Raw genomic sequence first — 26312 nt, forward strand, 5'->3', positions numbered from 1 at the left:
AGCCCTGAACACATCATTTTATCACATTGCTGAATAAATTTTATACAAGAAAGGTAAATTTTAAGGACTCACTTTTATTGGATTCTTTGTAAAATAAGGTAAATAAAAATGTCAATTGTTTTACATGGTAACTACACATTTACTACATATAAAGTGAAATGTAAGTGTGTATTCACGTGATTGGTCAACCAGCTTCTGCTATGAGGATGGACATTTGTATACCCTATTTCCTTGAACTAATGTTAAAGTACTCTTCCAATAAACAGTTATGAATAGGTATTCATGAATTTGATCAGTGTTCTGTATAGGAAAAAACTTCTCTTGATCCCGATATCTATTCTTGGTCTCTGTAGGAAGACCATCGAGTGCCATATTTCCTTGAAGCCCAAAATGTCTGAAATTTCCTTATTTCAGAATGCTGTTCATCCCGGGCACTGAAGGGCCCGCTAATATGAAAGGAAAGATGCATTTTTTAAATATCATTTTTATTTCTCATTGAAGTACTTTGTTTTTGATCCGTTTTCTTGTTAGATATTAATCTGTTGCGCATTTCAGGCGCTTGGGGTGTATCATAGAAGTTACAGAAATATATTGATGTATTTGTGTGTACGCATATATTAGGCTTTTATCAGCTTTCTTGTTGTCGCTAGACCGATATTTGGGGATTAAAGAAAGGCAAAGTATTATATGCACATCCATATATATATATAATTATATCAACTTTGTTTATGTATATAGGCTAGACCGGCCCCTTATCCCTTCGATCCACATCCGTTGTGTATTTTGAAATGAATTTTATTGGGTTTTTGAGTTTTTTTGTGGGATTTTTGTTTGTTTTGTGTTTTTTTGTTTACGTATAAAATTGTTGTGTTAAAATCCTTGAAAATATCAGATAAATAATTACAATTGGTTGTGTATGTGTAGTATGTATGATAAAAGCATTGTTTTGCACTCGAACATAGATTAAACATAAATCAATTTAGTCATTGCCACTAAACATATCATATCAATGTGAGTAGTAGTACGAGATACGAGATACGCTTTATCGTATCGTATTTTATCAGCTAATAATAATATCTTTGGGCTTGGCTACTGCGTGTGTGAAAGTACGAGTACACACGTACACGTACACACATAGATCATGATCATAGATATATATATGTATATGTATATGTATGTAAATGGGACAGGACACACGGCGACAGCGACGAAAGGTCGACGTGCCTTACACATTCCGAAAGGAGTTTAGATTTTCTTTTCTTTTCTTGGGGGGGAAAGTCACTAAATATATATAATATCTTTATCTTGTAGAAGTATATATATAATATAGGTATAATAAAACATTTTACGACTAGTATATATATATATATATGTATATTTAGTGTATATATATGTAAATATATTATATGTAGTGTATATGTGTATATATGCATTGCGTTTCGTGTATAATTACTAAATTTATTGAGATATTCTATGAATATTTTCCCTTCTATCCATTCCATTCTTAAGCCATGTCTTGTGTCTTTCTATATACGATATACGATTAAAAAAAAAAAGAAGAAAACGAAGCGAGAATACGTTTATACGGGAGGAGGATGCTGGGTTTATTTGGGGAAGGGTTCTATGTTGTTGCATGTCTGTTGGAGTAGTGGAGTGGAGTGGAGATGAAATATACTTTACAATTAAAAGCGGGGATCCCCGTTGAGGGGCCAGAGATCCCCTTTACAGAAATTTGCTTTGCAACTCATTTCGTTTTTTGTTTTCTTCGAAGCTTTCTGCACAGATCTGACTAGATATATATGTGTGTATATATATATTATAGAGGCAACTACTACTACTCTCTACCAAGTACGATACATAGGTTTCTTCCTCCTTCTGTCCTCTTTCCTCTCCTCTCTTTACTTTCGTTTTTAGTTATAGTTGACGCTGCTGCTGCTGCTGCTGCTGCTGCTGCTGCTACTTCTACTGCTAATGCTGTAGTTGTCCTTTATCTATCAACTTCCTTTGATCCTTCTCTTCTTCGCTGGGCTTGAAGTTTCGTTTCCTGCTTCCGCTTCGTTGTGTTGAGCCAAGATGTGATGTTGCTGATGGCTCCGTCCCGGGATGGGGATGGATGGATGGTTGTTTGGTTTCCTTGGTTGGTTGGTTCTCTCCAGTGTCGTGTCCCGTGTCACTTTCGCTTGATAAAGTTGCCCTCGGCATCCAACCAGATGGCCGGCTGGTGCTCGTGCGCGTGCGCATCCATCCCCGTTCTTATCATTTACCTATTCAGCGCATTGGAGATCTGCTTGAGCGACTGTCCCACCTCCAGGAGCAGGCGCTCGTTGTCCTGCATGTTCTTGCTGCCGGCGGAGCGCAGGTGCTGCGACTGCGTCTCCACGCGGGTCACCAGCTCCCGGAAGTGGAACTTGGAGTGCGGCGGCATGGATTCGTTCTCCGCAAAAATTACACACGAGTTCTGCAGGATGTTGAGCTTGTCGCTCAGCTGGAGCCACTGCGAGGCGGAGATGGCGTTTACTGGATGCTTGAGGGAGCCATCCAGCAGGCCCACCAGCTCCAGGATGCTCTCCCTCGATATCTGCGTGGAGTTGCCCGTGGTGGAGCCATTGTCCGTCGCCAGCTTGGCTATCGGCGTGGCGTAGATGGTCAGCTTGGTGGGCTTGTGCGGCACAGCGGGCTTCTGTTGCGGCTGCGACTGCGACTGCTTGCTGCCCTGCAGCTCGTTCTGGACGTTCTGGACGTAGAGCGACTGTGTCATATTCTCTGGTGCCGGGTGACCTAGTCCCTCCGGCTGCTGCTGGCCCGACGACTCCTCGCTGGCGTCATCTGTGAAGAGTTGCGTGGAATGAGAGGTTTTTATTGAGCTGCTGGATGCTAATGGCTGTGGCTGCACCCTGATGCCAGTGGCTGTGGCTGTGGCTGTGGCTGTGGTGGTGGTCGTGCTGTTGGTTGGGGGCGGTGGTGGTGGGGCAGCCGGCGGCGGCCTATTGCCTGGCCTATTGGCCATGGGAATTGCTTTGAGCCCGTATTTGGGCGATAGCTGGGATGTGGTGGATGTGGAGGAGCCGCCATTAAGTGACGGCTGCTGGATGATCGCGCTACTGGCATAGTCGGGAGGTTGGGCCTGTGCCTGTGCCTGCCCTTGAGCCTGGGGCTGGGGCTGCTGCTCCCACAGTTTTTTTAAGCTATTAATACTACCTGTGCTCCGTCGCTTGCCAAGATCCCCGCCGCTGTCGCCCGATCCCGTTCCCGTCTCCATCTCCACGTTGGAGTTTGTCACATCGATTTTGATTTCAGTCTTTTGCATGGCCTGTGAGTGGGAGAACTTCTTATTGTCGTCCTTGCTGCGGCTCAGGGTGCCATTGGCATTGTTGGCCACTGCCTGCTGCTGGATACCGGTACCAGGAGCAGGAGGCTTTTCCTGCTGCAGCTGCTGCTGCTGCTCCGCCTTGTCCACTCGCCGCAGATGGGCCTTGAAGTCAATGATGATCTTGGAGGTGGGCTCTGCCTTGGCTATCGGCGTCGTCATCTTCTTGGGCTCCACCTTCTTCAACTGAGCCTTGAATCCAGCTGGAGGAGCTCCTGCAGTGGCAGCGGCAGAGGCGGTGGCAGTGGCAGTGGCATTGCCATTCGTCATCTTCTGCTTGGGGAGATTCATGCTCTCCGCCAGCTCAGTGACCAGCAGGGAGACGGGATCCACGGGATGCACTGATGATACTGCTGACATTACTGATCCGTTGGCCAGGTGTGGGCTCACTGGCGACTCCTTGCCGCCCGCCGCCTTGATCTCCGTGATCAGTTTCTCCTTCATCATGAGGCTCTTCTCGGGTGCTGCGTCCGGAGGGGTGCCCAGAGAACTGCACGAGTCCGTCGAGGGCTCCCGCTTCCGCAGGGACACGCCGAACCGGGAACTGGCCTCCTCAACGCTCGGGGCCGTGTTGCTTACGTCGTGGGTGCTGCTGTCGTTGTTGTTGTTGCTGTTGCTGCTTGTGTTGCAGACGTTGTTGTTCGAATGCTGGGCGTGCAGATGCTGCTGGATGGCCTGGACGGCGCTCTCGGGCGCTGGCGGCGGCGGCGGTGGCACCGCCTCGAATTCCTCGGGCGGCGGCGGCAGGTCCAGCGGCGGTGGCGGAAACTCTAGATTGGCCAGAGCCGGTTGGGGCACAGGCGGCTGGGCTGCCACACCGCCAGCGCCCACGCCACTCCTCTTGGGGGAACTGCTGGAGCCGGCGGCCCGGAACGAGGAGAACGTCATCATAGTGCCCTCGGTGGTGGTGCGGTGGCGCTGCAGCTTGTTCAGACTGGCCGCCGCATTGTTCTGCATGGTCACGCCCCCGGACGAGTTGCTCCGGATCATCTGCTGGGGCGGCGGTGTGGCCAGGCCCACCGCCGATGGAGCCTTTGGACTGGGATGGATCCTGGCCGGTGGCGCGGCATGACCGTTGGCAGCAGGCGAGGGCGTTGGCGAGGAACTGGCCTCGCCCCCACTGTCCTCCAGGCTGTCGAGAAAGGCCCCGATGCGTGCCCCCTTCGGCAGGGTGCCGTATCGATTCACGACGCGCTTCACATTCATCACCTCCAGTGCTCCCACAGTGATGGGATGGGCTGCCAGTGCAGAGCTGCCGTTGGGCAGGTTGGGCAGTGGCTGTTGCTGCTGATGTTGCTGCTGCTGCATTTGATCCCTGGGTGCTGCCGGGGGGACTGAGGGATGGTGCTGGGAACGCTTGCTCTGGCGCGTCTCCAGTCCCCGGTTGCCCATCACCGGCGTCGGCCGCTTGAAGGAGCTGTGGTGCTGCGAGGACCTGGGTCCGATTCCGCCGTGCAGCGAGTGCTGCATCTTGTTCGGTGTGACGGCTTGCGACGGCTCCAGACTGTCGCCGGTTGCATCCGTATCGGGATCTGCTGCCGGATCCGTTTCCGAATCGTAGCGCTGCGTGAGGCTATTGATGTCCCGCGCAAGACCTGCACGAGATAGACAGAGACAGAGAAAAAGAGAGAGAGAGAGCAGAAAATGGAAATTAGTTCCCGGGCGGGGGGTAGTCTATGGGTCAAAGGAATGCTCGTGCCGGGTGCTGGATGCTTGCATTGATATTACGGATGGTATGGGATAGTATGGGTTAATCTGGACCAAAGTCGGCTGGTTCTTTCGTGTGTGATCATAAGTTTGTGTGGGTGTGTGTGTATGTATGTGTGTCAGGCGGGGCAAAAACTACATAAAAACACCAAAAACAGAACGAAATAAACCAAACGACAAAGTGATATTCAAAGGAATCCTCAGATCTGTCTAGATTCTGTTGGAAAATTACCTTTTCAGGATCAAAATAGCTATCACATCGAATAAAGTTAACAAATAAAAACAAATTTATGGTTAAAACGTTTAACAAGCACCAAAAAAAAGGAACAGAAAGAACATTCTTTGAACATTAGAAAGAGGAGGCTCTCGTATCAGATATACAAAAACAGCATTCGAAAAAAGCTTACAATTTAAAGAAAACTAATTAAAAACAAAAAGTTATTTAAAAAAAAATTAAATTAAAAAGTCTATTGCATGTGGAATGCATATTAAAATATTTTTCACAAGGAATAAATGTTAAAAAAAAGAAGTAAATAGAAAACTCAAAAGAAAAAAGAAAATTAAATTTAAAAAAAAAGAAATTGTATTGCATGTGGAAGTCGTATCAAAATGGTTTCCACATGGAATACATAATAAAAACAAAAATAAATTATAAAATTCAACTAAAAGGAAAAATATATAAAATAATATTAAAAAATTAAAAATAAACTTTACTGCATGTGGAATTTATATTAAAATTGTTTCCACATGGAATACATAACAGAAAAAAAAAAACAAAACTCAAGCCAATACAAACGATGATCCATTAAAAATAATAGGTACCAAAAACAAAAAACAACAAATAAAACACACAATAAACCGATAAACGAACATAGAATTTTGAAAGAAGATCAATTGGGAGTTCTCTCGCAGGACGAGGGCTCCGTTTTGACAAAATAATACCTCGAAATAGGATGTCGTAAAGGAAACTACTGCAGGAGGACGATTTCTTAATGGAATACTGTTGTTGTTGTTGTTGTTTCTGTTGTGGCAGTGGCAGTGGCTGTGGCTGTGCTTGTTTCTGTGCCAGGGTCTGCTGCTGCTGCACTGGCTGTACGTGTGCTGTACGTATTTGTTGTTGTGGTGTGTATTGTTGTTGTTGTTGTTGGTGGGTTGGAATTTGGGTCTTGAAATTTCTACTGAGGGTCTGGCTGAAAAAGCTGCAATTTCGATTGAATTTTGTGCTTGTGTTTATACCATTCGTATTGAGGTCATCGATAAAGTTGCACCGCTGATTGGTGCCGCCGCCGCCGCCACCACTGGCGTTGATCGGATCCTCCTCGCGATATGTTGAGTCCCGACTGCTAGAAAGCAGACTGCAAACACGAAAGGATTACATTAATACCTAGAAACGAAATGCCTTGTGCTCCTTTCTGTAGAAAATTGCCTACCTGGTTCGCTTGGGTGGTGCTGGCGCCTGTTTTCCCTGCTTATTGGTGGTGCGTCGCATCTGTACATTGCCCTTGCCCTGGCTGGAGAAGGTGCTCAGCTTTGTGGAAGTGGATCCGGTTTCTGTATGCCAAATATTACGACATTAGTTTAGATGATGCCGCACTCTGCTCTCCACTCTTTACTCTCCACTCACCTGACATGGGCGTACTGGCCTGCTGCTGCTGATCGTGCTGCTGCTGCTGCTGATGGGCATTTGGCGTGAGGGAAGACGATGACTGGCACTGGGAGGAGGCCGCTGGCAGGCCCTTCTTCCCCATTTGTGGGGTGAGGCTGAGCGAGGCCGATGAGGAGGCACCGCTGGCCGCTGACTGTGTGCCACTGGCACCGCCGACTACTATGCCCGATGTGGTGTTGCTGCCGCCACCGCCGCCGCCGCCGCCGCCGCTGCTGCTGGGGTTGTTGTGGGAGCTGCTGCTGCTGCTGGCGTTTAGCTGTTTCTCGACCGCTTCGGTGATGGACGATTCCTGCGGAGGAGCGGAGAAGGAGAGATGTGCACCGTGTGGGTCATTATTGCTATCACTACTTTTGATTGTTGCCTGCTGACGATGATCGCGGAGAGCCGCGGCCACGCATTGCGATCAAAGCTCAACGTCCACGTTGCCATCCGCGAGATGATGATGGCCCCTAGGGCCTCTATGATGCCCCGTCGTCGTCGTTACCACGTTGTTGTGGCAGCGGCGGCGGTGGCTCCTGTGCCGACGAGGATGATCATCGTCATCGTCGCCATCGTAGTTGCTCTCATCATCATCATCATCATCATCATCGTCATTGTCTTCATCTTGATCGTAATGGACATTGTTCTGCTCCTCTTCGCCTTCGCCTTCATCTTCATCTTCATAATCATCATCATCATCTGCATAATCATCATCCCACACCTCGACGTCACCCACCTGAAACATATGCTCCAGCGCATGGTGTATGCTCTTGAATGTGGGCCTGTCGGCGGCATCCCACTGCCAGCACTGGCGCATCAGATCGTACACCTCGGGCGGACAGCCGGGCGGCCGCTCCATGCGATAGCCCTTCTCTAGCTTATGATATACATCGGTCAGATCGATGCCCGGATAGGGGGACATCCCGTACGTGGCTATCTCCCACAGCAGCACCCCAAAGGCCCACACATCCGACTTGGTGCTGAACTTGTTGTACGCCAGTCCCTCGGGGGCAGTCCATTTGATCGGGAACTTGGCGCCCGCGTGCGCCGTGTACGTATCGTCGCGCATCAGTCGCGCCAGCCCGAAGTCCGCCACCTTCACCAGCTTATTGTCGCCCACAAGGCAGTTTCTGGCCGCCAAATCGCGATGGATGTAGTTGCGCGACTCCAGGTAGCTCATGCCCGACGCTATCTGTGTGGCCATGTAGAGCAGGGCCACGGCATCGAGGGTCTCGCGGCCGGCGGAGCGCAGAAAGTCCAGCAGATTGCCATGCGACATGAATTCGGTGATGATGTAGAACGGAGGCTCACGCGTGCACACACCTGGAAGGGGAGGAGGAGCAGATGTAAGAACCACTAGCTGTGGGTACGGGGAGGGGGAGGGGGGACATACCGATAAGCTGCACCAGATTCGGGTGCTTCATCTCCTTCATGATGGCCGCCTCCTCGAGGAAATCCTTGAGGGCCATGGTATCCTCCTTGAGGGTCTTGACGGCCACCGTGTTGCCGTAGCGCTTCCACACGGCCTCGTACACCTCGCCGTACTGGCCGCCGCCGAGCTTGTGCTTCATCATGATGTCCGTGCGACAGATCTCCCACTCGTCGGGCTCCGGACTCAGGGGGAAGACCGTGGGCTTGTTCTGCTTGGGCGCCGGATAGAGCAGGGGCGTGATCAGGCCATGACCCTCGTGGGGCACACTGTGATGATGCACCAGCTCCGCCAGTGTGTTGAATTTCGCCTCCTGGGTGACAAACACCTTGCCATCGGGATCTTCCGAGATGCGATAGTGATAGACGCGTCCCTCGTACCTGCGATCGGAGAGGAATTAGTGATGGAAGGATGCTATTGATGCTATTGATGCCATCGATCGTGCGTACGTACCTCAGACTGATGCTCCTCTGGCCCGGAGAACTCTCGCTCTCGCGCACCAGAAAGCTCCCGTTGATGCCCGAACTCAAGAGATATTCGGCGGCATTGCGGGAGATGGGTCCGTGGTACCACGAGTGCTTCTCGAGCGAATTCAATGGCGTCACATAGTTGGAGGGCACCCAACCGACGTTGCCGGAGTCCGAGTGCGCCTCGCACCACTCCCCGGACTTGTTGTAGCTAAGGATCCGCACCTGCTCGCCCTTCTTCAGGCTCAACTGGTTCTCGCCGCCCGCCTGAAAGTCGTACAGGGCCACAAACAGCTGCGGATCGTCCTCCTCCGGGCCCGGCTCCAGCAGATTCTCCTTGGAGGTCCAGCGATGCGTCGACTCGAACACCGATGTCGACGAACTGTGGCCCCCGAGGGAGGAGCACTGCAGTCCGGAATCGCTGCACTGCAGTTCCGCTGCATTTTCCAGCAGGGATGCTGCCGTGCTCCCGGCCGGAATGTGAGGTAATGGACGCGACTGCAGCAGGGCTTCTGCATAAGAAAAACAGACAGAAAGAGAGTGGGAGAGAGAGAGAAAGAGAAAGATGGGGAATCAGAGTTGAGTTGAGTGAACCAGCGATCGATCGGAGGGGAGTAGTAAACCCGTTTCTATCTCTAGGAATGCGGGAGTGCGCCCCATCCACACTCCACTCCCCCCCCCCTTCACCCCTCTTTGCTCCATTGAGAAAATAAATTATGCATAAAATTACACAAATCATGGGGCATCCCCCCCTCCCCCCTCCCCACCAGTGGCACTTTGATTGTGGGAAGGTTCTTCCAACTCCCACGCACTCTTGGTTTTCACTTGGGTATCCGTACCCCCAACAGTGCCAGCTCTTTAGATGTATCTGTATCTGTATGTCCGTGTCTGTTAAGCTATCTTTGGAATGCATTTCTCGCAAGAGTTCTTTGATGGAAGGGTCTGTCGTATCGGTTCAAAAGGGAATTCCCAAGAAAGAAAAAACAAATAACATGTCCTGTGAATGATGCACTCGCTGAATTATTACAAAATTCGTTCGAATTAATTTCATCATAAATTTCAATGAAAAGAAAAAAAGAATTTTCAGGGTATCCCCGTGGCTGCAACACTCTTTTGAATTTCCCTTTTGATGTCTGTGCACCATTGAAATAATTGAAAAAAATTTACATTCCCCCCAACTCTTGAGGGCTTTGTTCAGCGTTTGACCAAAGCAAACACTTCCGTTGGATTCCATTTCGTTGGGTAAATTTCTCCATATTTTTATTTGAAATTTATATTACGAGTATTTTCATTCCACACCGAAGTGGAACTGGAAGTGGAAGCCACTCTGCTGGGAGAGCGGAGACAGACAGGGAGAGAGATGGTGGATGGTGGATGGTGGATGCAGGAGCTGCCAAATCATAATGAAGTGTACTCTCGCCCTTTTGAGAAGGGTTCCCGATTCCCGGTTCCCGGTTCCCGTTCCCGATCCCATTCCCCAAAACCACACACAACAACATCACACATTCGTTAATTTATGCGCGCGAGACAGGAAATATTAATGGCAAATAATACTACGAGTATAAGTAGGTAGGGTGCACGTGTAGAGCCCGATGGAGGGGCAGAGCACCACAGATGACAGCGGAAATGTTCGGTTCTCCAATGGTGGTCGGTGGTCGGTGGTCGGTCGTCGGTGGTCTGTGGCTGGGGGATTAGCCATTGTCCCAGCCCCCCACCCCTCCCCACTTGATATGCAAGTAGTTTAAAGATCCAAATTTTGATGTGTGTCGTTGTGTGTTTTGGGGAAATGTGAGTCACTCGTAGAATCTCGGAAAAGGGGGAGGGGAGGCGGCCGGCATTCGTATGAAAATCTGTTCATACTTTGGCATTGACTCAGAGCCAATCAACAGGCAATTAAATATTTGAGTCAGAGATTTTTCATTGCATAATTGTATCCCCATTAAACCATAGATTGCTGTACTACAATAATAGATACAGTAATGTATCTAAAATTAACTTGGAATCAGTTGATCATAGATCATAGACCATAGGAACGTTAGATGCTATAAACCAACTGGAAAATCTTTACAATCTTTTATTTTCAATCAGTTCTTATTACTTATCGGGTAATTAGTTTTCCATACGATTGTCCACTTCCCTTTCGAGAGGATTTCTCAAGTGAGGCAGAGGCACATTTCCCCCACTATCAATCCACCCAAAACCCATCATGAATTACCCCCTCAACGCCGCTGCCGCCTCCACCTCCTCCTCCTCCTCCTCCTTTAATTATTAAGAATGACACTACTTATGTGCCTGTGTCTGTGTCTGTGTTTTGTATTGTGTGGATGGGTATTGTAGTTGTTGTTAAGAATGTATGTATTTTTGTTGTTGTTGTTTTTACCTAAATTCATGTGATATTTGCCTGGATGGCCGCGAAAAGAGCTGTGCTTCGTACCACCTGCAGAAACAGAAGAAACAGAAAAACAGAGAGAGGTGTGTGAGAGATCGGCATGTGGATCGTGGATCGTGGATCCGTGTATCGTGTATCCGTGATCTGTGCTTGTATCTGTGTGGATGCATAGATCAGATATCAGATGATGATTTCTCAAACGACTACAATGATGGTCCGCAAATAAATAAATATTGTAAATGGGGGAAAAAAGCAAAGGCAACAAATTAAATCAAATTACATCTAAGTACAGGAGAGAATACCAATAGATACGGATGGGGGGTAGTATAGAGATGCAGAGATGGAGAGAGATCTATTTACAGTTGAATGATGACAGGCAAACGCGGGAGCTTGAAAGCCGTCGAAACCGCAGAAAGGCCAATTAGTGTCTTGGCCCGAACAAGAGGAAGAGTAATACCCTTTTTATTCGTATAAAAACAAACTTTTAATGCTGTAATTTCTCAGAGAGACAGAGTGTTGGGTATGTGGGGAGGGGTGGGGGGGGATCTATGGAATGACACGCCCCCTAGACATTTGACAAAAATGAGGAAGCAGTAGAGGCTGAGAAATGTTTCGCCACTCAAAAAGAGCTTAGCTTTCCGCTAGAATGAGTCCAATGAACTTTAAAGTCACAAAAATGCCACAAAGAGAAGAAGAGAGAGAGAGAGGAGAGGAGAGGAGACGAGAGGAAAGGAAAGGGGAAAAATGGAATCCGTCTCAAGCTATGCACATCCGCCATCTAGCGGCTACTTATGCAGGTTATTAGCGGGAATTTGGAGCAAGCAATGCGCCTGAGAGAAGATTAAGAGTGGAAGGAGAGAGGGGCGGAGAATGGAACCACGTCACACACCACACCACACCACACCACACACACACACACACACACCCACTCGAGGCATCAGACTTAACGGTGAGTGTGTGTGTGTGTGTTGAGCGAGCATAGATTAAAATCTGGCTACGCAGCAGACTCTCATCTTTGTCCCTCTCTCTCTCTCTGTCTCTCTCTCCCTCTCTCGCTATCGATTTAGGCACAGCACAGGCAGCACTTTGGTATACATATTATCTAAAGATATCTGGCTATAAAGGGCTTTTCATTCTTATACACTGCTGCCTCGTCTAGGCACGTAGCCCCCCACCCTCTCTCAGCTGTAACCTTGGCTCCAAACAGTAACGGATTTGCCAATTCAAGCACTATTGATCTCCCCCCCCCCCCCACACACCCGAACACCCCCCACCTATCCTTTTGAGGCCGATGGTGTGGCTTGTCCTTGTCCATTTAATAGCCACTCTGCCGCCCATCATCTATGTGTGTGTGTGTGTGATTCGCTCATTCATTATTACAAGCACTCCGCTTGTCATTCATTCGCGCAGTTCATTCATGCATTTCATTTGTTATCTGTGTGTTTGTTTTTTGTGTGTTTTTTTTCTATTTGGATCGCTTTTTTTTGTTTGTTTTTTTTTGCATTTGAGCACGTTTTCTCATTTTAGTTTTCGCTCTCTGCTCTTCTTATTCTTCCACTTCGAGGGCTTTTGTGTCATGCCCTGAAACGGGATTTTGCAGTTGTCCTCGCTCTCACACACACACACGTATCAAAGGGGAAGGTAAGGCACTCTCACAAATTAGCATCAACTCGTAGGTGCAGTGCCTCACCTTTTATGGAATACACCTTGGTCTACGGCCGCCTTGGTCTTCTTTTTCTGCTTCTTCGTCTACCGTTGTTGTGCCCCTTTTGGTCCCCCTTTTACTTGTCGGATTACATTCACATTCTGCCTTTGGCCTTTTGCCCAGACGTCGCTGGCTCGCTGGCAGACAGGGCAGGGCGGGGCAGGGAAGGGCCTGGGGCGTTGGGGGCGTGGCCAGTCAACAGTAATAAACTTTTACGGTGTAAATTTAATTAGTCATTACTCTGGCTTCCGTTGGAGGGGACGACCCCAAGAGATTCTCTTTGGGGGATTTGATTTCAACGAGAACTTTTTCAATTTGAACACACACAGACACACACAGCACCCACATATACATACATACATACGATTGCATTTTAGTTCAACTTTAACGATCCAATAATTTGTGAAGCGGAACTCTGAACGGAACTTGAGATCATTAAGCCGACAACAGCCCGATTAGGGCCACAAAAATCCATCCATCAGCATCACCATCGGCATCGGCACGGGGAAAACTAGTTTCAAAATAATGTATCAAGAAATTAACCCACAAACAAAAGAAGAGAAGAGAAGAGAAGAGAAGAAAGGCTTGCCTTTGGGTTTGGGTTGCAGTTCAGGGTTCCAACAAGGATCCCTCGTCCTTTGAGCTTATCTTTCCACCCACTTGCACATCTCAAGTGACAGCATACGGTGGTAATCTAGCTATTTTAGTTTCCCTTGTTGTGCCGTACTTACCGTACTATCTACCCCTGCCAATCTCCACTGTGGCCATCTCTATAGAGAACACGAAAGGCCAAGCAACTGGTGCCACTGACAGGCGAAAACCATAAAGTCGAAACGAAGGCGGAAATGTTAAAGAATTTATGTTTTTGTGGGTTTGGGAATTTGCATAGACGACAAAAGGTGCACCAAACAGAAGACAGGGAGGAGGGAGGGAGGGGGAGGTTGCACCACCCCAAGGTTCGGTTCGGAGATCAAGTTCCTCCCCTTGGAGGCAGTGGCGGCACAAAGTGCGAAAAAAACTATGCAGCATATGAAAGAGAGGGAGACGGAAAGAGAACGAAGCAGAGAAGAAGATGCGAAAACAAAAGAAAACTTTTGTAAAGGCAAAGGACAAGCACGGACGGGGTGTGGTGTGCGGGCGAGGACGAGGACGAGGACGAGGGTTCGCTCTGGCGAAAATGAGAAAAATCCACCCTTGGTCGAGTCGTCGGTCGTCGGTCTTCGGACAAAGAGCCGCTGGCAATTTTACCACTTTTCTAAGGATTCCCCCCCGCACTGCACCGAAACGCACTTCAAGGCTAGTCTTGGGGCCCCAGGGCACGGGCAAAAAAGATAAGATGGGGGTAGGAGTGGATAAGGGTGTGTGCAGGGTATCAAGAATACAAGTAAGGCCATAAGGCCACAGCTGCAGGCCCACGAGATCGAGAGGGCGGAAAGGGTGGCTGCACTGGCCTTACCTTCGGCCGCATATACCTTGGAATATTACATGCAACCCACTGTGACACCGTCGTGACATATGACGCAGCAGACGATCTCCGGCCACTCTCCACCTTCCACCTTCCACCTTCCACTCCTTCCCGCCCTTTGAAGCCAGCATATGCCACGAAAGAAGTTAAGGGAAATCAAGTAGAGACGGAGAAGAGAGAGAGACAGCGAGAGAGAGGGAGAGTTGAACAAAGGATGCAAAAAAGTAAAACAAAAATCAATAATGAAAACCTCTTCAGTCGCGAATTTCCCCATGAAGTTCCCCACGAATGCAGGGAAATGGAAAATTAATTGAATGTCAGCATCCAACCATCCATCCATCCGTCCGAAAGAGGGTGCCCACGGGGGGGCATACAGAGAGAGAGAGAGAGAGAGAGGGAAACACTGTCCTCAAAGGTGAAGGGCAAATGCAACATTTTTTACAAAATGTTTTATCGATCCGGGTCCGGGCCCGGGTCCGGGTCCCCACAAGCACTTGAATGTGCAACCGCAATGTCCTTGCCTCCGGGGGCAGGCAGCTGCATAAAAGAGAGGACCCTTTATATAATAATGGACATACTATGCTATAATAGACAAGATGTCCACTCCCCTGTGGAGATCTACTACAGTATCTGTCATCGAAATCCTTACTTTGAGCAGAAAAGTGGGGCCGGCAGTCCTTTCAACAATTCCTCTCATTCCTCTCCTTCAAGGGAGGGAGATTTCCTCTCTTCCCCCGAATAAATTATCACGTGACTAAGGGGGACACTTCACAGTCGTTTTGTTTATGGGTGAATGAAATTGACTTTTAATTGTCGAGACGATGACCAGAAAAGAAAACAATATAAAACCAACAAAAAACAAAAAAAAACCATTGGCATGCACAATTTGTGTGACTATGCAAATGACAGAAAAACCACACAAAGTGGGGAGCATGGGGAGACACACAGAGAGAGTGAGAGAGCACAGAACAAAGCAGAGACAGAAATAAGCATACGACGCGTTGGTCAGAGTCAGAATCTGATTCTCGATTCGATTCTGGGAGCGAATATGAATGTGAATGCGACGAGTGTCAAGTGAATGACTCACTCCACACCAGCACAGTGGGGAGCACAGTGGGCCAGAAGACGTGTTTTTGAACACAAAAGCCACAAAAACCATGGACATTCTTCCAGTGAGGATATGATCTGCGGCCTCTACTGCTTTTATGTGGAGTTAATTTTCATTGTTTTTTTTTTTCCTTCTTTCGGTGCTTCACTGTACGTTTGTTCTATTCCAAATTCCCACACGCCTCTTCATTCATGCTTTTTTTTCTCTCTTTTTTTTGTGTTGTGGGTTTTTCTTCCTTCTTCTTTTTTTTGGGATCTCTCTGTCTGGCGGTCTGTCTGTTTTCTTTTGTTTATGTTTTATGGCTTATTGTTTATTGTTTCGATAGCCAGGCCAGGCCAGGCCAGGCCAGGCAATGTCATACGCTTTTTTCCTGTATACTTTTTTCGCTTATTCATTTGCATGCTTTTATCTGTGGCTGAAACATTCTCAAACATTTTGCGTGGGCATATTTTTGTATTTTTCAGATAATAAATTTGAGCCGACGATAAATAGCATTTGACCATAAAAACGTTGTGTGTTTTTCCCCAGATAACAACAGAAAAGCTCTCTGGGGGAAGGGAAGGGAAGCGAAGGGAAGCGAAGCGAAGCTCTCTCCATAGAAGAGGAAGTAATAGATATACATGTGCTCTGGAATTTCCAGAGTTCTTTAGATTCAAAGTGTGGGAAAATAGAAACAAGAAAAGAAGAGGGCAGAAAAAGAGGAAGATATAGAGAGAAGAGGGTATGTGTGTGTGTTTTGTTTGGGAGAGAAACCCCTGGGAGACTTCGCCTCGAATTAACCTTTGTCATTGGAATTTTTTCGAGTAATTTCTCAATTAAATGCTGCCGAAAAAAACAATCGTAAAATCCAGAGATCAAAGTTCCATTTGCTCTCAGGCGTGTAATTACAGTTCGTTTGAGTTTATATAATATAGACACCCGCCCACCCACTGCCCACCCACCCCCAAACGCAATCAATGTAATCTCGGCTCTTGGCCAACACAAAATATGATTATCTTAATGGCTAAAAGCTTTTTAATGCGCACAATTTCCCGTTTTACGTTTTACGTTTTCCCTCCCCCCACTCTCTTTCACTCTCTGTCTGTCATTGTGTTTTGTCGCATTTCCCTTAATTTTACATAACCTTAAAAGAGAGGGGGACAGGGAGGGGTTTTTTGGGGTAATGGGAGAAAAATCCCCTTTTTAAACAGTTGTGCCTGTGCCACTGTCCGCCTCCCTCTCATATCCGCCCATTTGTTCAGCTAATTGTTGGGTAATATAATGACTTAGAAATCAACTAAAAAAAAATAACGTAACCAGAGAGAACTTTCCTCTCCGACGAGAGCGAGAGGGCTGCTGGGCTCCCCCGCCTCCCCCCAATGGGACGGGTTATTTCTTCCTCTTTCTCCTCCCCCTCCACGGACAGCTGATCAGAGGAGGCTTGCATAATCCTCCATTATCTTACCGCATTGTGAATTAGCCAATTTTTGTTCCGACAAATTACGCACAAAACCCAAAAGTTTTCACTTTTTGTACCCCTCCCTGCCCCTACCCCTGCCTCCCTGCCTCTAGCGGACCGATAATATACATAATTACCATTTTCACAGCAAATGATTTTCTATTTTTAGAGACCAGCTTTTCAACTATTTTTCACTTTTATTTTGTTTTTGTTTTGGTTTTTTTTCGGGCTCAATTCGAGCGTGAAGCGGAGTGTGGAAAAGCGAAGAAATGTTTAGCGTTTCAGTTGTAAAATGGTTGAAACACTCATAAATTTTGATTGCTTGATTGATGGATGGATGGAGTGATTGGTCAGCGTTTTATGGAGTTGTTTAAACTTTGATTTGTTTATTTTTTGATTAATGAATGAAAACGAAACGTGAAAATCAAACGAAAAAAAGTGAAAGTTTAGCACAAACTCTTGTTGTTGCTGCTGATTTTTTCCACCTGTTTTTCCTTTTTTTTTTTTGTTTTTTTTTTTTGCATTAACAAAAGTTGAACGAACCGAAATGAAAGTGGGTGCACTCGAGAGTACCTTCCAGAGGGAGAATTTTCAATCAAATTCTATTTCCATTGCATTATATTTGTAAGAGTCGAGTTTCGGCTTTTTCCCAGGCTTTTTCTAAATTTCCTCGACAGATAGCCATCTCCAGACGCACCTTGTCTCCCCCTTCCGTTCTACTCTCCGCCATCGAGTTGGGTTTTTGCCCAGAAAAAGAGGCTCCTCTTATCAAGATGTTGTATGTGGCGAGCGAACAGAATGCGAAATCAACCAAGAAAAGGTGCAAAGTCTGGAAAATTGAAACGCCAATGAAGAAAAACTATTTAAAGCCCAGGGCCCAGGGCCCAGAACCAGATTCCATCATCATCATCATAGAAGTACGTACAATATATGTACATACAATATAATGAGTGTGCGATAGAAGGAAACTTCTTGGTGATTCAGTGCCCTGGCAGCCCCGCCAGCCCTGCCTCCTTCTGTACATTCGTTACTCTTTCTTTTCCATTTTTGCCCGCTTCCTTTGGTTTTCTGTTCTTTTCCTTTCTGTCCGGATTCCTGGAAGCAAGTGCAATTGCTATAAATGAAATGACACGAGGAACGACGGGCGACGGGCGACAGCCAGCCACGGATGTGGATGTCGTTTAAATATTACCAGACGGCATAAAAATTGACAGACGTCGCAGACAAAGGCCAAACAAAATACCGAGACAGGGTCCGTGCCCATCGAGGCTAGAGAGGACTAGAGGATACCCAGTACCTCAGAAGAGGAGAAGGAAATATTCAAACCCCACTCTCAAAATTACCCATTTCTTTATTTAATCGGGGTAATTATCTCTTTTTTTGACGGTAGTATAGATCTATACCCAAATAAATATACCCCTCGTTTATTGTTCCTCTCCCAGGGTACAACGGAGAAACGAAAGTGTAGAGAGAACAAATGCACGAGTAGAGAGAGGCAGCAGAGACAGGGACAGGGACGGGGATGAGGACGGGGACGGGGACAGGGGACAGCCAAAATGCCAGCACGGCAGGCAATTAAATGAATTAAATTTCACATTAATTGTGTAAAAGAAATACAAAGATCATTTGTGTGCTCAAAATTTGTTTGGCTACTCTTTTTTTGGGGACATTTAACCCCCCCTTTTACCGCACTCTAAAAAGCGGTTCAGTGACCACCAAACGGGCGCCGCCGGTCAGCTGAGAGCGGAGAAAGAGAGCAGCCAGGGCCGAAGAGAGCACACACAAAAACTTATTTCTTTGTTGGGATCTGATCGCACCGGCAAAAACAGGCAAACAGGTTTCTGCTCTGCTCCTCCTCTGCACTCCTCTCTCCTGCATTTGTCATGCTTTTTCTTTTCTTTTCTTTTCGTTTGTTTTTTCCATACGATAAATGGGGGGGCAATTTTCTTAAATTGTTTTGTGCAAAAGAAGAAAAAGAAAACAAAACAAAAACAAATTCAGAGCTGTCTATTAGCCAGAAGAGAAAACTGATAAGAATGAGTGAAATTTAGCGCTTATAAGTGGATGGGGAACGGGCAGGGGGACGAGGAAAACGTAATTAGTGGAGTATCAATGCCAAAAGGGGGAGAAAACGAAATCGGAATCGATTCGAAATTGAAATGTATAGCAAAACGAGGCTGAAATGTCTACACCTGTGATTGTTGTTGCAGTGAGGTGTGAATTGTGGTGTGACAGACAGAGTGCTGTAAATCGTGAGGTGTGAGCAGGGTGGACGGGGGAGTGGTAGTGGCAGGGAGAGAGGGAGAGCAAGACACCTTGGGAGTGGACTTCCTGCTTCTTGTGCTTGTGCTTCTTCTTAATCTGCTTCTTTGGTAACTGTTTTCCCACTCCAATTTCAATCAGAGAGCAACCTGCTGCCGCCTGCAGCTGCTGCAGATATTGTCTCCCTCCCTCTCTCTCTTCACACTCTGTGCTGTATATCTGCCTGCCTATGTGTGTTCGCGTGTGTGTGTGTGTGTGTCTATCTGAGAGCCAAAGGTGCCGTGAACGTGCCATGCTGGCAAACCCACTCTCTCTCTCTCTCTCTCTCTTACCCGCTCAACCTCTCCGCATAAACAGTTGCAATTGCGAACGTGATTTCAGCGCATGCATTTGAGTGAGTGCGAGCGAGTAGGCGATATTTGTCTCATTGATGGATACCATTCCAGTCCCCCCCCCACGAGCCCCCCATCATCGCTGCACCACTCTTAACGACAAGAACAGACAAGAGCAGAAACGGGTTTCAAATTGGATTTCGTCTTTGTTTTTGAATCTCTTTTATGCTTTTTACAGTTTTTCACTGCATTTCTGTGCAATAAATATAAATAATAACATAAATAATATATAAAAAGAAGTGAAAAGTTTGTTGTTTGCTGATTTATTTGACCTTGTCGACTTGTTTAGCACACAAACAGCGAAACACAAAGAGACTGAGAGAAAGGAGAAGGGGTAAACAAAATAAACTCAATTTAATAAACTAACGGAAGGTTGGGAGGGAGTACAGGGTGCAGGGTACAGCAACAGGGTAAGGGGACAAATGTTTGCTTTTGGGGATTGATATTAAACCCAACAATTTATAAATAAATATATTAAGTTGAATGCTTCGTCCCCTCTGATTGCCCTTAGGGACATGTTCATAATCGAACGGTAAAGATAAAGATAGTGTCTGTGTGTGTGTGTGTGTGTGTGTGTGTGTGTGTGTGTGCATGGGCATGGGCATGTGTGTTTGTATTCGCCCCAAGTATCCATCAATCAAGTGGCGTCAATATTTATGACCTCAAATAATCACAACGCAACAAATAAGCAAAAAGGAAAACTATAATGCAACGAACTTTGGACACCCTCTACCATATTCCTTCAGGCCCCTCTGGAAAGGCATTCAGAGCCAAAAGAAAATAAAGAAAAATGGTAGAATGGAGAATTTTTGGCTTCTAATTAGTTGCCGTTACACTTCAGACATGTACATATGTATCTCCCTGCTTTCCATCCACTCCCCCCCTTCCAGAAATAAATATGTATATATTTTTCTTGTCTCTTTTTCAGCTGTTTACAAATTATGTTTGTTTTCCTCCTCCTCCTCCCCACACACCACGCCACACTCCCCATTTCCCATCTCCCCAATTTCTTTCTTTTTCCTCTATTTTTTTCGTCAGCTAATTTATGCAAACAATTTTCAATGAGGCGAAAGACCTCTGGGGGGCGGGGCGGACAGCGAGACTCCAGAAATAAAAATGCGGGCAAATAGGTTTCTCGTAGGAGGAGACACCACTATACGGTCCACTGGGAATGCGAAATTGGAAAAGTGGAAAAACGAAAATTACATCAAATTCGAGATGCAGCGACAAAAGTTGGGTAATCAACAGATTTAGTGTCTGGAACTTGGGGATGGGAATGGTAAAATATATGTATATTTTAAATGGGGAAATGACATCAAAATAATAGCGATGTAAGATTTATAATGATCTATAACAATATAAACAGATCGTAAAGGGAATTTCATGGGAAGAATGCTCAAGTTCTTAATGGAAATACGGAATTCAAATAGAAATTCCCTTAAAAATTCCCTGTCTGATCTGATCTGATCTGATTTGATAGCTGTCCAATTGTAAATCAAATGCAAGCAACCATCGAACAGCTGTTGGGAGTAGCACACTGTTATTCCAATCCGATTGACAGTCCATGCAAGTGGAAGGGCCTGGAGTGAGAGTGCGGGTTGTGGGATGCGGGAGAGTGGGGTGGGGGAAGCGAGAACAACAACTGGAAATGGCAGGCGGAGTCTTGCCGTTGCTCTAAAAATAAAACATCAAAGCGCATTGCAATGCAGAGAAACAGCAACAACAACAAAGGGGCCGAAAAAGAAAACGAAACAAAATGAAGCACGAAAGGATTTACGAGCTTGATCGAAAACAGGAACAACAACCACAGCAACAACAACACGAATACACACATGTACCTTTGGCCTGCGGAAGGGAGAATGAGAGATGGAGCGGAATGGAATCGAATGGAATGGGCTGTGAGTGTGAGTGCGAGTGTGAGCGAGAGCGAGAGCATAGCATGCAAAGTATCACGATGATGAGAGTGCACTTTGAGTGCTGCAGTAGAAATCAGACTCAGAGTCAGAGGCATAGTCAAAGGTCATGCCAAAGGGGGCAGCTCCATCCCTTTACGCTGACTCCCCCCCTCCGCAGCCACTGTCACAACTTTCCATCTCTGCCAGCGTAAGGGAAATTTATATAAAGAGATACGCATTTCCTTTTGGTGAAGGCTAATAATAGCAATGCAGCCGGCGAAAGAGAAAAGGAAACAGCACTTACAAAGTGGTAATGGAGACAACGCCTTCATCATGTGTCGCCTGCCTCCCTCACCCTTTGCCGCGCGCACCCGTTCGCCGAGTGGCTTTATGGCAACAATTATGTTTGAGCATATAAAATGATTGAAGAAATATTTATGCGACTTATTCATTATGGGAGTTGCTGGGTGTGGGTGGGTGTTATGTGAAGGGAGGCGGGGCGATAGCCAAAGAGTAAACAATTTCCATTCCTTGCTGCGTCACCTGTTTGCCTTGTGTCCTCCCCCTCCACTCCACTCCACTCCAATCCGCCCATTAGCCTTGTGAAAAGTTCATTTGCCTCGACTCATAATTTCCCGCTTGCATGTCAAGCAATACCGGAGTCCGACACCAACACGCACACCAACAAGAGGGAGAGAGAGATAGGATGACGAAGCTTCAAATACCCTTGCAGACCTATACGTACTTTATATGTACATAAGTACATATGTGATGGATTCCGATCGTGCCACGAATGGGCTTTCAAACTATGCACACTATATCCTTGCGTGAGTTACACACGTTCGTTCACAATCAGACTCTTGGCAAGGGTATAACAAGGCTGCTCAGATTACCATGCGACTGTATATGGGAGAGAGGGAGTGAGGCCGAGACAGCAAACAACACTTCATATACGCTTTGTCTCTCGCACTCTCGTTGTCCAAAGGAGTTGTTGCCTCTCCCACTTGAGTCTATTTTTGAGACGTCGCTCTTGTCGTCCACTTGCGACTGTGTGTGTTGGTGGGAGGTGGGGGTGCATGGAATGGCAATTGGCAAACTCCATTGAGGCATCAGCTTGCTTCGGCCAGTTCTTTCCCACAATCCTTTCGCCGCCCACCAAAGGTATCTAATTACATTTGTCTCGTGTAACAGAAACTGCAACTACAACTGCCGCCCCCCCACAGCGTGTGTGCACAGTGCACGGTGGGGCGATGGTTGGGAAAAATAACTGTGATCAAGCCACGCTTAGAGTTCAGCTCTCATTTGACCGCGCTCTGTCCGCTCTGCCTCTCTCTGTGTGTCGTCAATTGTCATGTTAGCTGTTTTCCTTATGGGCGTGTGTGTGTGTGTGAATGAGTTGGAGTAAAGTTCCGCAACTGTCTGTCTGCCTGTCCCACTCTCTCTCTCTCCTGAGATCGACCTGGCGCTGCCAGCAATTGCGGTGAGTCTCTGCTTTCGGTTTTTGGTAGTTGTTTTCGGTTTTCTGTTTGCTGGCGGCTTGAACCCGTAATCGGCAGCCCCAGACACAGTTTTTACATTGTAATTCCGTAATTGCATTTTGCAGGCGTACCAAACACACGAACAAACAAAGAAACAGCACCAAAACAAAAAACCAATTCCATCTGCTCTCCTCCTGCTCCCACATGCACCTCTGGCTGCACTGCTTCTCTATCCGCACTCTTCCAACACTCGCACGAACATGAATTCATGGATTAGGTACATTTTTATAATTTGGGATATTTCTGTGGGAATTTTCTCGCACAAAGCTGGCAAATGTCATCATGTTGTTATTCCTATTGTATGTGTGTGTGTGTGTGTGTGTGTGTGTTTTAACGATATTTTCTGCGGAATTGGCATTATTGTATTATGGAGATGCATGACTCAATCTGGGCTTTTTATAAACATACATATTTACATGGAAATCTGCTTATCAGTAGAGGCTCGAGTGCATACAGCGACTAATTATAATAAAAATAACATTAATTGATTAAAAATTGCTTAAGGAGCTGGTTCATAGCCAGAGCGAAAGTGAGATAAGAGCCAGATAGAGCACAGAAGGAGAGGGCGAGAAGAGATCGAAAGGGAGAAGGTGAGTGGAAAACTGCATGGAATATTCCATATATCCATGTAGCTATTCCTAACCTAGGGACTCTTCTCCACCCCCAAATGCACTCAATTATCAAACCATCAAAACGGACAAACACTTTTCCTGAATCCCAATCCCAAAAACGCAAAAGACTCAATGAAAGCCCCCATTGCGGTAGGACAACAGCGGCGCTGGCGACGACAGGGACATAAAAAAGCTATTAGAAACGGATAGGAAATGGGGAAACAGATGAGAGGGCGGAAACAGGAGACATGGAAAAAGGGAAATGTTGCAACTTGCCAAAGCAAATAATACGAAAATATGAGACAAGAGGAAAAGGAAAAGCAAACGAAAATGAGGCAAATAAAAATGTGCGTGAGTGCGTGAAATGGGAGGAAGAACCACAGAGTGTAGGGGTAGAGGGGTGGAGGGAGTAAATATAGGAAATGCCACTGTCAGCGAGGGTGAAATTGGGATGCGTAGGTCACAATTTCAACCACTGTGCGGGTGGCAGGGATAAGGGTGGAGAGTGGAGAGTGCTGCAGCAGGATGATGGAAAAGATGAAGAAGAAGCAGGGGCGGGGGGGCTCAAACCGCCCTGTAACAGACGTCGGCCGACTCAACATTTCCATCAACTCGAGCAGAGGGCGGGGGAGAGGACGCCCACGAGACGCGTGCGGGACATGACGGCGGCGGCGACGGCGACGGCTTCCCTTTTCTCTTTGCTGTAAACAAAAGCAAATCCCAAAGCAAACCAAAAGCAAAGCAACAACTAGAACTAGCCGGCAACAACAACACAACACTAATGAGAGACGGACGCACATTCCGCCTTCTATGATAATCGGAAGCAATGAAATGAAGAAATTGGCTCAATTGGAAAGCAGCAGGGAGAACAGGGAGACCAGGGCGACCAGGGAGAGCAGAGCAGAGCAGCGCAAGGAAGAGAGTGAGAGCCAGAGAGTGTGTGTGTGTGTGTTCGTGTGGATGTGTGCGTGTGGGTGTGTAGCTGCATTTGATGTACAAGGAATACTACACTGTGCATCACAGAATGAACAATGAACCATGGAACAATATATCACTAGGAGAAGGGGTGTTCTGCTTATTTTGTATGCATTTTATTTACAAGATATGTACTATGCACATATGTACATACATATAATCCACTGTGCATCCCAGAATTTACATGAAACATATTTACACCTAATGGAATGATTTTTTTTGTTTTAAGCACAGTGTAAATTCTACATGCAATAATCTGTGTGTTCAGGGGTGTGTATACACTGGTTAAGTGCATTTCAATGTTGGGTGCCAGGGGGTTCGTTCTTCTTTTAATTCATCTTCCTATGTAAACTGTCTCTTTCTACCGCAGGCATGCATATGTCTGTGTGTACATGCATCCAATGCATAACCCGATTCCACCCAGCGACACTTACCGTTGTGCTCGGTGAATATGTTGAGTCCCACGGAGGGATTACACCTCGCATCCTTGTGGGCATTGCTGCGCTGTGATAATCCTCCAGAGCCACCGCCGCCGCTGCTGCTGCCACCGACTCCGCTGCTCCCGCCGCCACTGCCGTGACCATGACCCGTCGAGGATTTGATGCGCGAGCCACGCAGTGTGGAGCCCACCCCCAATGGACCGCCGCCGCCGCCGCTGCTGCTGTTGCCAGCACTGATGCAATGGGGCGAGACGGAGGCCACGGGACTGCTGCTGCTGGAGAGGCCAATGCAACTGACGGGAACGCCACCACCGCCCCCACCGCTCGAATGCGAGCCGCGCTCCTTTCCCTGTTGAGCACCCATTTCAGGAGCGGAGGTGGAGCTCGGCTGCTGCTGCTACTGCTACTGTGGCTGGGTGGTGGATTGTGGGTTGTGGGTCGTTGCTATCGCTCTTGCGCAGCAATAAACAATTTGTACACTCTTTTTGCTCCGCTCCGCCTTGGACCTTGGGATACTGTGATTTTTTTCTCTCCTCTTGCCTTCAGCCAACACTTGCGATCAATTATTTGCGTTTGCCTTTGCTTTGAATTTTCTTGAATTTATTTTATTTCATTTCATTATTTCGCTCTCTGCTGCTTCCACACACACACACACTTGCGCATTTTCTTTCTCCACTCTCTTCTCTGCTCTTTCTGCGTTTTCTACTTCACTTGGCAATTTGGAGTAGACAAAAAAATTGGAGACACACGAAAGGAAGGAAGTTTGCGAAATGTTACGCCAACCTTTTCTCTCTGTCTCTCTCTCTCTGCCACTTTCGATTTGTTAGGCAAGGTGCAGCAGATGCATAATTTGTTGCATGTTTGCTGGAGCTTTAGCTTTTTGCATCTCCGCTGAGCCGCAGACTGCTGTGGGTGGAGGGGACCGGGAGCGAGTGCGGGTACGGGGGGCTACAAACACGCCCTAAAACTGCACTTTTGTCTTCGGTGCCTCCGCCTGTCGCTTGCTCTCCCACTTTTCACACAGCTTGTTTATATCCCGCCGATCGTATTTATCATATTATAACTGGAACAAAAAAAAACAAACTTTTCACCGTTTTATCTATATCTATGCATTTTTCAATTTATACACACACAGGCCCCGCACACACCGCACACCCGACCAACAAAAAAAATTGTGGGTTTGCGAGCAGCAGTGTGCCCGCGTGACCCATTGATAAACTATACCGTCCGACCCTCAGAAATATACCAAAATATGCCGTCTCATTTTCAAAATATACCGTAAATATACTGACAAATTATTTGTGTTCAAGTTCTATCATATTCCTCGTTTTTTATATTCGGTTGTATATTACTAGCTAGCTAAGACCCTCAGACCTGAACTCATAGTTTTATCCAATTATTAAGTTAATTTCCTACAAGACTGGTTAATTATATGTTTTCATCTTTATTGCAATGCTTATAAAATAAGGTTTAATCAGA

At 46.8% G+C, this 26312-nt stretch overlaps 1 protein-coding gene across 4 annotated transcripts; it reads right to left on the reverse strand.

Annotated features, from left to right (window-relative positions):
- Positions 1–1575: 1575 nt before the first annotated feature.
- On the reverse strand, positions 1576–25976 carry LOC6601926 (tyrosine-protein kinase Abl). Of its 4 annotated transcripts, none has more exons than XM_026992936.1 (9): positions 24828–25976; positions 10996–11052; positions 8602–9127; positions 8113–8528; positions 7456–8042; positions 6699–7029; positions 6505–6625; positions 6017–6429; positions 1576–4962 (listed from the first exon to the last, which is right to left on the reverse strand). In XM_026992936.1, exons 1-9 carry the CDS (start codon positions 25195–25197, stop codon positions 2261–2263), a joined length of 5523 nt encoding a protein of 1840 aa, XP_026848737.1. In that variant the 5' UTR covers positions 25198–25976; the 3' UTR covers positions 1576–2260. The 4 variants fall into 4 exon arrangements, with proteins under 4 accessions (XP_026848737.1, XP_026848739.1, XP_026848736.1 ...); XM_026992938.1 differs by having other exon boundaries at positions 6311–6429; positions 24828–25975; XM_026992935.1 differs by lacking the exon at positions 10996–11052.
- Positions 25977–26312: the final 336 nt, after the last annotated feature.

Source organism: Drosophila persimilis, unplaced genomic scaffold (genome assembly GCF_003286085.1).
Source record: "Drosophila persimilis strain 14011-0111.01,24,50 unplaced genomic scaffold, DperRS2 tig00000798-arrow-arrow-pilon, whole genome shotgun sequence".
Classification (NCBI taxonomy): domain Eukaryota; kingdom Metazoa; phylum Arthropoda; class Insecta; order Diptera; family Drosophilidae; genus Drosophila; species Drosophila persimilis.

What these genes read in the sequence shown, in the direction of transcription:
- LOC6601926 (XM_026992936.1), bottom strand. Translation starts at nt 25,197, where the DNA reads ATGGGTGCTCAACAGGGAAAGGAGCGCGGCTCGCATTCGAGCGGTGGG. An exon ending in CAGAGGAGCATCAGTCTGAG is followed by an intron (nt 8,529 to 8,601) that starts GTACGTACGCAC and finishes CTCCGATCGCAG; the next exon opens with GTACGAGGGACGCGTCTATC. An exon ending in CGCTGGAGCATATGTTTCAG is followed by an intron (nt 7,030 to 7,455) that starts GTGGGTGACGTC and finishes GCTCCTCCGCAG; the next exon opens with GAATCGTCCATCACCGAAGC.